The following is an 11,893-nucleotide window of genomic DNA, read 5'->3' as shown; positions in this document are numbered from 1 at the left end:
TCATCGCACTCTTTATAGTACTCCCCCTCCCCCTTCCCCTCCCCTCTCCACCTTTCCCTATACATAGAATAATATACCTTCCAGTATAATGTTGTTCACTCAGTAGCTTAGAATAAACAAAATTCGTGTTTTTTTTCGATCCTATGTGGAAGACCATATACCGAATTCTTCTATAATCTAATGTCGAAAAAAAATGGAAAATATTAAATAGCGCAGCTCATTGTCGAGCGGCAACAAGACTGGATTATACATAATATAATAATTGTTTTGCTAGACATAACATAATCGGGTAAACGATTCCTATATGGTTTCGCTGATTCTAGGCACTAGATAGATAGGTCGATACGTATTTTATCGTAGAGACTGTTTAAATGTACAAATTGTTCGAGTACATAGTATTATTAGCATTTTTAGTCATTTTAAATGTTTATCCGTATAAATTGCAATGCATTATTCAGATTTTCACTATTAATTTCTCCAGGGTGAATAAATAACATTATTTTATATGTCTTTACGAAGAGGATTTGTTGTTACACATGTGACTCGATCCAAAAACGAAAGCTATTCTAAATTGTAGATTGTTTTAGCTTAAATATTATTCAAAATAAGTATTCCATCACAAATATAAACTTAACCAAAATAAACCGTAGACGCATGAATAGCATTTATATTTTACCATACATATATGGCAATTAATCATTTGTCAGAATAAAAGTAAATCAGAAATTTAAAAATTTATTAAAGAAATAAAATTAAAACATTAAAAGAGAACGTATTAGGTTCTCTTTTCTCTTTTAATTTATAATAACGGATTAATAAGAGTTTTGTTCATTATGATTTTAATTCTTGATTTCATTTAGAACACTTTGCCATTTCTTCGAGTGATATATCGGATGTTCCTGTTACTCTGCACGTTTTATGCTCAAGCATTGATAAAGTGAGAGAATGTAATGTAGTAGCTATGAGAATAAAATGGACAGAGAAAACATGGAATAAACTTATCAAAATAATCTGAAAAATACATGTATACTTATAAGGCTCAACGTGTTGTATAACAAGAAACAGATTTATATGTGGAAATATCTTGTCTTTTTTTATTAAATCAAATCCCCGTCTCTTCCTAAAAAAAAACTTCCTAATTAGATGACTAGATGATTTTAAACTGAAATTCAAAAATTAGTAATTAAATTTATTACATGAGATGAGAAGTCGGGCTGAACAAAAGGACAAAAATCTTTTCTAAAAAATTCATTTATTTAAGGCCCACGACGCGGTAAGGCCCTCGGTATGGGAGAGTCTTTGTACATAGAGCGATTTATACAAAATATGACATATATTTATATATAATCAGTGCATATGTATATATGTACCTGCTGAAACTCCTCATCCTCCGTTACATCGAAATTGCGCTCGGAAGACAGGAATGAAATAACAATTAAACAACGAAGTTATACGGGCGGCTTTAGAGATGCGCTACCACGAAATTCGGTGTGATCAGTTCGCTCGTAGTAGCACGTTTTTTTTTTTTTCTTTCGACTTGAATGATATCGCCATGTTCGTATGTCAATTCAATATTATAAAAGTAGATTATTACTGTACACAGTCACGTAACTCGACAAACACAGCGCGATCATTCACAGTTTCCGGTTTACATAAGGACAGTCTATTTTTTTTTTTTTTTTGATTATGATAACATCATTATTCACGTGAATTAATATTTACAATGCTACTTAATGACTAAACGCCGTCGCAGCCGGCGAATATTTACACACATTCCATTCAGAAAGAAGCACTTCCTTTCAGTTAGCCATCGATTGTGATTTGAACAAGAGATGCATTCGTATTGTATAACAAATGCGGTATCGTCGAGACGCAATCGCCGCTTTCCCGTTTACTGTTTCACTTTTTATAAGTGAAATATTCTTATCATCTTACACGATGAATTAAAATTATCTATAGTCAACATTTTATTAATTAATTACAAATAATAATTGATCACGAGAAGACAACGTTTGCGTATGACGAGGGAAACAATTTAATTACTAAATTCTTCTTCGATAGCCAGTCGAATTAAAATTTCTAAATTAAAATAACTCGTTAATATCATATCTACGAGTCACATCATTCACACAGTTTAAAAAAAGCAACATTCATATATCCGATTTAAACAACATATATTAACAGGAGTAGCATTCGCGCACTGTTTTACACGAGGCACCGTATTGTCTTAACAATATCGTTTACTCGGCGAGTCATCACTGAATTAACACTACTAACTTGTACGCAGGATACGCCAAAGTAAAATCAAAGTGTCCTCAAATCCTCAGTTCGGCATCAGTGACGGGAATTCCTCGGTTGGCACTTTGACTGGACCTCTGGGTAGTGGGTGGCACGAGAGGACTGATACTGGGGCTCCTCGTAGCCAGAGGTGATAAGGAGGGTGAGAAACTCGGACTTAGAGCGGCAGAGGGAAAAGTAGAGGCATCGTGACTGATTGGTGACCTTGGCAGAATTCCTCTCGCCAACGCTGGCGCTGCCAATGATCTTGGAGCGACGGATGTAAGCAACGGTGGTGGCGGTGCTTTATGTACAGACTTGGTCTTGCCGCTGCTGCCAGAGTTTCCACTCTGAACGCTGGCGGCGTCGTCCTTCAGCCTGGCGATCTCGCTAAACACGTGAGCTAATGGTTGATATTGCGGTCCCCAATCTAATAAATAATCCCAATTGTACGAGCCGGTGAGTTCCTCCTCGCTGTGTACAATGGAGCTTAAAGAGCCATTCATCGATGGTCCACCCGGTACTTCTAGGCCTGAAGTGGGTCGTCCAGGTTCTCCAATCTTGCCGTAGATTAACGTCGCTATGTCCGCCTCGGTGCTTGCCTCGTCTTCAAACAGATGCAGACTGTCTAAGGGAAGAGCTTCGGGAGGTCTCCTAGGCGTACCAGCTGGGGGATCCACGATGCCCAATCTAGCTAAGTATTCCTGAGTATTGTGAACCGAAAGGTCGCTCGCAGAATCGCCCGTTTGCTGACCTTCGTTGATCATTCTAATCTCCTCGTCCTCTCCGTCATCCTCGGCGGAACCTCTGCCAGAGGAACCCGATTGATCGCTTCCAGAAAGCTCGGAAGTAGCTTGTTGTTGTCCGGATTGACCGGATGTCCCGTATGGTGGTATTTCGTCGTACTTCGGAGGAGCAAATTGACAAGATGCGCTGCCTGCTCCTCCGGCGCTTCCGGAACTGCTGTTTCCGTTCGCACCGACTCCGGTCACACTTCTAATCGGGATAGTGTCAAATGCGCTCGGGTCGACGTAACTATTGGATGCTGTGGCGTTGCTTTCACCATTCAGACCTGGTTTTGTGCCAGGTTTTTTGTGACGACGATTACGAATGTGAAGATAAAGAAAGATAGCGCCAAAGGCGAGAATGAGAAGAAGGAGAGCAATCAGCAAACCTAGAACCCAATCGGCCAAGCCACCGGGAGTGGCCACAGCCATATTCGAGCCAACATCTGGTGTCGCCAAAGTAATAGCTCCTCTAACTCCATTTGGCTCATTGTCGTCCATTAGAATTATCTCCACTACCGTTATGTTAGACAAGGAGCGTTGTCTACCGGAACTTGCGCTAACTACCAATCTTGATGTCTCTTCCACGCCCATATCGATATGCATCAACTTTTGTTTCACAATCAGTGCACCGGTAGTGCGATTCAATTTGAAATAAGGATGTTGAGATGTTAACTGGTACACTACCCGACCATCGGGTCCCTTATCGCGATCGGTTGCTGTCACGTGACCGATTACAGTACCAGGCAATATCGGAGCTCCGTTTCTTATTCCGAATCTATACATTCTTTCAGTAAACTGCGGAAAGAATTCATCCCTTGAATCGATCTCTACTCTAACGCGTACTGCCGCCGAACGACCGCCCATGTCTGTAGCACGTAACGTGAAAGCGTACCGATTTCGTTGCTCGTAATCGAACACGGCGCGAGTGGTGACAATACCCGACTTCTCGTCAACTGCGAATAGTTTCCAACTGTCATCGATGTCGGAGAATCCGCTCGCGGCGGCGGAAACAATGGAATAATTTAATGATCCGAAAATGCCACGATCTAAATCCGAGGCACGCGCTGAGAACACGGTCGTACCAATCGGCTCGTTCTCGCCGACAAATTCAAGATACTCGGAAACAGGGAACTTCGGCGAGTTGTCGTTTACATCTTTCAGATGGACACGAAGTATGGTGAGCGCACAGAAAGGCGTTATCGGATCGCTGTCGCAAGCCATCACCACGAGGTTATAAACTTCGGGCTCGAGGTCGCAATCAAGAGTGGAGTTCACTAAGACAGCGCCGGTCATTCTCTCAAATCGAAAGAGACCACCATCGTTTCCTGAAGTAATGTCGTACGTCAACGTAGCCGCTGGACTATCGACCAAGTCATCGTCCTTGGCATATAAAACGGCGATGGTAGTTCCACGTGGAGTATCTTCATTGATCCAGACTTCATAAAGCTCTTTCAAGAAGTATGGATAATTGTCGTTGACATCTTCCACGATGATTGTTACCGTTACCGGCTCGTCTCCTATCGGCGAATCTGTCATGTTTTCGCTTCTGTTGCTCAATCGCAATACGTATCTACAAAATTAAAATAATACGACTTTAGAACTAAATAATGTATAAGATAAACCAAGTAGCAGAGAAAAGTAAAATCAAAATTTTAAATTTTATGAATCAAATTTTTATCATTGATATTTACCTATCCTTGGTCTCGCGATCAAGTGTCTTGGACAGGATCAGTCTGCCTCTAGATATCTCGAATGCTCCGCTATCGTCGCCCGCAACGATAACGCCATCCAACAAGTCTACCTCGGAGAGTTTCATCAATGTCGTACCCTTTGATGAATTTTCTTTCACTGTGATCTTGTACTCCCGTCCTGGAAGGGCGTTCTTTAGACTGCTTAGTCGTACAACCACTGAGCATATCGATGATGCCGGAGGCTTGCCATAATCCTCCGCAACGATTGCCAAGTCCATTTCTTTCGGTATTGGCCTGGCTATTGCTGTGCGATTGACAGTTAAAACACCAGTCACAGGATGTACCGAAAATCCTTTCACAGATCGCAATAAATAATATCGTATTCGACTGTTCTCCTCCGTAAGATCGTCGTCCGTAGCATTTACTGTCAGAATTTCCTGCAGATTGCCTCGTCCTTCTGAAAAAAAAAAAATCGATACATTACACAGGGTGTTATGTTAACGCAATCTCGTATACATTTAATACAACAATTCTTATGAGTAAAAAAAAAAGTATGTGACTGTGCAATTATAAAAATAGATGATATATAAAAGAGATATGTTAAACTATATAAAGTCATATGAGACGGTATTGATTTATAAACGACGGAAGACTCCAGAAGCACTCTCGTAGGATCGATTATCGAGTCGTATAATACATTGTACGGAGACTCACTCGACAGGATACATGAGAAAGCTCGAGAGAGAACACGGGCTCAAATACTTTCCGCATCTTCTTATTGCAGATCCTCAACCACCACCGACCGACCAGCACCGACATTATACCTTTTTTCTGAGGACGAAGGATAAGGATAAACCTTTTTGACACCAGACCAAACGGAAGTATGAAATAATAACCAGTTATTATAAATCGTGTGTGCTGTGCGGTACTATGGATCCGGTTTTCGATGGCGCGTTACAAAATCGCTTCGATGCGTTTCAAATCACTGGATAACTTGATATTAATGTACCAAGTCGTGGTCTAAAGTGCTTGGCGCATTAATATCGGCACGAGGCCGATGGAAGAAAGTGGGAAAGATGACAGAAAGGCAGAATTCCTCGGGAATTACTGCGTCTAGAAGTGAAAATGTTTTCGAAAAAGAATGACCTTTGATGAAAAAATTAAAGGATTTATAGAATTATTTTGAAACGCGTGTGGTCGCGAAGTATGCACAATAGCAAATCTATCTTTCAATTTTTATCATTATTTTTAATTCTTCTCGTCATTTAGCACGATACTCATTTTTCAATACGTAGGTACAGTTATTTAAAAGTATTATAATCTTCGTATCAGTATTTTATATACACACGTCTTCTAATCTCATTAAAAAAAGAAAGATTTTTTTTTAAAAAGACGGATTGGTATCTGTGGGCTAATAATTCTATCTAATTAAAATTTGCACGATTTTAGGATACACAAAAGCAACAAAGTGTCTTCGATCTTTCTTGATGTTATCACTTTTACAATAAACATGTATAATGATCCCATTAACCACCCAGGCGCTTCATTAACTTTCGCCGAAACTTCTCCGCTCGATCGTATCTACGACCTACCAACTCGAGCTTGTTCTCGATGAGAAACGCTACATAGCTTTTCACGAACATGCGAGACGAAGCATGGGATGAGCTGGAAAGAGGAAAAGGATGCAAATTCGCGGTTTCGTGAAGCTTCTCGTTTGATCCCTTTCACATCCTACCACCTGCCAATCTATCCTTCTTTATTGTCCTCTTTTCGCCATTCAACCAAATACACCATTAGACGCGGGTCTACGTATTTTTAATAAGTTTCTGAGAAAATCCTTTCGTGAAGTTTGCGATCTCAACCGGCGGACAGCGAAGGCGGCTTTTCGGCTGCCTCGCAATCAGTGTCCTCGCGTTTATTTATGTGCGAAGAGTTCACAATACTTCTCAGTCCTTCCACTCCGTCCATACCATTCTTTCTCCATGCTTCCCGCTCTCCGCCCTGTCCTGCCGATCTCGCATTCTCTTTCCCTGTCTTTATCTTTCTCCTTCTCTCTTCTTCTTCTTCTTCTTCATCTTCTTCTTCTTCTTCTTCTTCTTCTTCTTCTTCTTCCTTTCCTCCCAAAGTGTATCTTTTTCTCTCTCATATTCGAACAGCTAGCTTTTCATTGGTCTTCCTTGTACCCGTCTTCTTTTTCGGCCTCTCTCTTTTCTCCTCTCATCTCTCATCCGCGCGCCGCTCTTTCTCGCGCGCTTTATCTCGGCGCGGTGTCAATTCGAGTTTGGAACACGGACAACAGGACAACGCGTGTCTACTAAAAACCAGTTTTTAAACGCGCGTTTATTTCGCGCCGAAGAGCCCGTCTGTATCTTCCCGTCTCCTCTCTTTCCTTATTTCTTTGTGCCTCTATACTCCATTCGACGGGATGCTAACATCGACGCATAGTCTAGCGAATAACAGAATTCATGACTAATAACACTCTCTCACAATACATCATAACGATAAAAAAATCGACTAATAATAAAACCGTAATTTCGTCATGTACATATGTAGATGTCAACTTTGCACGCGTATACTATAGAAACATTACACAATAAATGAATAAATTGCCTGCAGTCTAAATGAGATATTCATTAAAATGGTCGGAACTTTCACTTTGTAATTATAAACGGGCCATTAACAAACAGACTTTAATATACTTTAATAACGCGCGCGGTATATTCGCGGTGAGCCGCAGGAGATTCGCGATGCTTGGAAGAGGCGGCAACGAAACCGCGAAACCGGCGAAGAATCTCATATCTCAGCGTTCTGTAACATTCGTCCCGCTATTCCGTCTTACCGCTACCGCTCCACGAAAAAACCGATCTCGCAATCTCGGGAACGATCGTTCCTCAATAAATCAAAGGATTATCAGCTGTTCGTTGAAGCGAACGTTACGCGATAACCACCGCGACGATCGCGTCCGATCATCGTCAAAGTTTCCGATCGCAAATTCGCCTGCTACCTGCTTCATTCTCGTATTTGTCTCAGAAAGGGCAGAATTCGTGTCTTGGATACGTACCTGAGAGGACAGCCACGTAGACAGCCCGTTCGAATCGCGGCGCGTTGTCGTTGAGATCGGTCACACGAACGGTGAGATCGGTCGTCGCCTCGTGAATTCCATCGCTGGCAATCACCTGAAGACTGTACTCGGAACGCGTCTCGGCGTCCAGACGCTTCCGTAGAACGACCTTGCCACCGTATCGATCGATGCTGAAGGGTCCCGGATTCGTCAAGTTCCCGAACCGATACGTCAACACCGGCGAACTGTCAACGTCGTTCGCCGTGATGGTCGTTAGTACAGTTCCCATGGTTGTACCTGAAATTTAAGAAGACTTTAGTAATTTGGTTTATGACAAATATATAATTCTATGCTAATAATAATGTTATTACATAAAGAAATAGAAAAATGTGCATCAGTTATCTGTCACTATTTGTAAATAAAAGGTATCTTGTTGCCGGCGACAATTGAATAATCGCAAGGGCTATTCTGATATTTAATAGCGCGCAGAATTAATAAAATATGCTTGGTTTGAAGATGAAGAAAGCTGGCATCTCAAACACAATAAAAGGCGACGGCTTTATCGCTCTAAATTGCGATACACGTGGTTGTTACTGACGAATTGCATCCTTATGCATAAAAGTGCCATTGATTTCGTTCTTTTGTCCTCATCGCGAAGGCACTTTGTCACCGAGAAACGATCGTGCGCGATACATAAACGATGCGAATGTGTAGCCTACGGATCAGGGCGTGCTCTTCCGCGAAGGTAAAGACACTTCAAGGGGGTCGTGCTTAAAATGCATTGAATCCGTACTATCGAATCGTTTTATCTTGACCGTGCTAAGAAGAAGCAGTCGAACGAATCCGCCTGAAGAAACGGATGAGCTTCTCATTCGCGAGGCACGATCGGATCACACGACCGCGGCCGCCGTGAGTGAAATTATACAATATCATCTCGTCCGCGAAGAAATTGAAAACCGTAACGCGGCAACTAATTTGCGAGCACAAAGTACGCGACATGTATCTCGCTTACACCCATGCAATGCAAAACGCAATTCGTCGTCGCGAATGCACCTCTGATCGCACCTGGATGCAATTTGTCCTGAAATATGAATTTATATCTTCTCATAAGTCATCGTAATACGTATAATCCCGATCGACAACTTTCTTTCCCAACGATGCTGCTCGCATTAAACTCTTCCATATCCGCTATTGCTTCTCTATCGTTCTAAAAATAAATCAATATCTCGATATGTAAAAAAAAAAAAAAAAAAAAAACATACACCCTTGGTGCTTTTATAGAAATGTAAAAAGTAAAAGTAAATGCATTTTAAATGGCTTTTAACAATTCAAAAGAAATTATTCGGCGTGCTAAAAGATAAACGCGAAGATGCGCGAATATGTAGTTAGGAAGAGGTATATCATCAGAGACCGGACTTTGATTCCACGACCGAGCCGGGTGATATACGTCGGGCATAGCAACACCTGCGGCAGTAAAAGAATTATTCTGCGTACCGACGCGCGATGTATTCGAGGGGACTAGCATGAGGGCTAGCTGAGGCACGCGGCTACGACCGCTCGTAAATTTCACGAGAGATCGTTAAAGTCGTGTAAATCGGTTTCCGGAGCGGATCCCGCCGTCTACAAATGCGAATATGCGAGCGCAACATGACTTTGTTACAGCTTCAACCCTCTGTTAGCCCAGACTTGATAAATCGGAAGCAGAAATTATGGAGTGTGCGAATGTTAAAACAGTTAAACGGAAGAAAATTTAACAAAAATCTAAGTATTCTTTCAATTGCATCAAAGAAGAGAGAGAGAGAGAGAGAGAGAGAGAGAGAGAGAGAGAGAGAGAGAGAAATATTATTATAACAGACAAATGTAATGTATAACTTTATTAGAGCTTTTGAAGCGTCTGATTCATTATCTATATGAAAGTAACCCTTATTATCTTGAATGTGTCTCACCAAGTGAATCTATAAACATGCACGGGCAACATTATGCTCCTTGTACGGAAAACATGCTCGTCGGTGGTCTACCATTGTTTATCGATTTCTCGTGTCAGTGCCGCTTTCGGAATCGATCCGATCGACCCGCTGTCGATTAAATCCTCCCACAAATGTACATATGACCACGTAACAAAGGCCTTATGAGAGCAGAGGTAGGGCCCATTCAACATCGAAGAGCCGCGCCTCCTGGTTTGGATAATTACATCCTTTAATCCTACCGCAGTAATTACAAACGTTTACCGTACGAGGACGAGCAGGCTGCATTAAAAAAACTCGTACGCATTAAACGTAATCAATATCGCTATCGCGGAAAGATGCGAGCTCTATATCTAGAAGAAAAACTACTTCTGTTGAACCGTTTCATGCCGAGCTATGCTATCAATTAGCAATTTATAAGCATAAATCACTACGTGAGACTGACAGGTTGCGATTACCCTGAAGATGCGGTAAGAAATGTTTTGCTTAGAAGACATTAAAGCAGACTCATTATCTCTCGTCGCTTCTCGCGTTACGACCACGGATGATACATATTTCTATCAAATTTTCTTTGAATACAGCAAAGTACATTAGCCTTACATGTAACCGTGACACGGTCAAAGAGATATTTGCCAACAGAGAATATCGAAAGCGTACATCTGCAAAGATCATAAATGGCCTATGAAAAGTTTATTATCTCAACAGGCAAAGCGATATCTCTACGATATAATTCTGTTACTGTCATGACTGCAACTTTAAGATACCAAAAGGCTTCGAAAGGAGTGCAACGTTAAATAAATTTTGTCTGACGCGACGTCACGTGCGTATTAACGTGGTCATCTCGTTTATACTGAGGATAAAGAGTTTTACGGCCATACAAATTAGATAGAAATCTCGCATTATGTTATTACGAGCATCAGTACGTGCCTATGACCTTCGTATCGGATGTTCTCGAAAGAAGGAGAAGAAATAGCAGCGCAGTAGCAGTAGCGGTAGCAAAGAAAAAGAAAACAAGATAAAAACAAAAATGCAAGGCCCAAGAAATCTCTTATTATATAGTGTCGTCTTCCAACGATTGCTAGGACGTGCGTAACTCGCCACCTGCTCGCTATTGGAAATTCCATCCGATAGGGAGAAACGGATCCATAAGAAAAGAAGAAAATGAGTCGTTCGAGGGGCATCATCGAAACCATCGCTTCGCAGCCTTCGTTTATTCGATGGTGCGGTTAAATTTACTCGATCGCTACTCGTTTTTCGTCACGTCATCATCGTTGACTAGCTGCCGACCGATGGTGATCGAAAGAAAATTCACGGGAGACGGGACGAGACCTTCTTTTTCTGCGCCTCGAGAAGTGGTAGCTTGTGAAAGTGGAAGGTTGGCGCTTGTACGTCAAACTCGCGGCCACCTCGGTCCTGCGTGCCGTTCCATTGAATCGTATCTGTCAATGGGGAACAATATGATGACGCGAGAAAGGCCGACGAGGAAGAGGGCCCGTATGCCGAGAACAGAGGAAAAGAGAGAGAAAGAAACGAAGAAGCCGAGCCACCGAACGTGCGCTTCGGCATCATCGCTTAAGTTATGCAGATTGTCCCGAACAGTTGGACTTTAATGCCAGCATAAATCCTTTGCCACTTAACTTTATACTTGGAGAGTAGAATGCGTTCCCGCCCTCTCAATGCAGTTGGGTCTCTTTCTTTCGCTACCTTCTCTCGCTTTCGCGCTCTTCATCGATTCATCTTCGCCATCGTTTATCTGTTCTGAGACACCCTGTATATATCATTCTCCAAATGTTGAATTCTCTTTTCGTCGCAAATTAAAATTTTATTTTGAATATAAAGTATGTTAAAAGTACTAATCTATATATAATAAATTTGATTACGCTTATGTTTGGAACTATTACATTTCTTGAACATAAATCTTATGTACACAGATTTATTTAAATATCATTTAAAATGTAATTTTGATTTATAATTATAATAACAAGCTTTAATATTTAATAATTTAGCATTAAAAAAATTATACACATATAATATTATTTTGTTTATAATCTTACTTGATTCTTATTATTATTATTATTATTATAGTTATTCATTTGGATGTCTTTATACAGA

General features: G+C 41.2%; 1 protein-coding gene across 3 annotated transcripts in view; it reads right to left on the bottom strand.

The window, feature by feature from the left end:
- Positions 1–1,235: 1,235 nt before the first annotated feature.
- The window catches only part of Ds (dachsous cadherin-related 1), a 310,941-nt gene continuing 300,283 nt past the window's right edge, over positions 1,236–11,893 (bottom strand). For all 3 annotated transcript variants that reach the window (XM_072898494.1, XM_072898496.1, XM_072898495.1), the window contains 3 exons: positions 7,818–8,114; positions 4,757–5,213; positions 1,236–4,635 (listed from right to left, as the gene is read on the bottom strand). In XM_072898494.1, coding sequence (XP_072754595.1) covers positions 2,316–4,635; positions 4,757–5,213; positions 7,818–8,114 — 3,074 coding nt within the window. In that variant the 3' untranslated portion in view covers positions 1,236–2,315. The remainder of the gene's footprint in view (positions 4,636–4,756; positions 5,214–7,817; positions 8,115–11,893) is intronic.

The sequence above is a fragment of the Anoplolepis gracilipes genome, chromosome 8 (assembly GCF_047496725.1).
Source record: "Anoplolepis gracilipes chromosome 8, ASM4749672v1, whole genome shotgun sequence".
Classification (NCBI taxonomy): Eukaryota; Metazoa; Arthropoda; class Insecta; order Hymenoptera; family Formicidae; genus Anoplolepis; species Anoplolepis gracilipes.
Note: the sequence above shows the minus strand (reverse complement) of the source record. Positions and strands in the feature narration are given on the sequence as shown.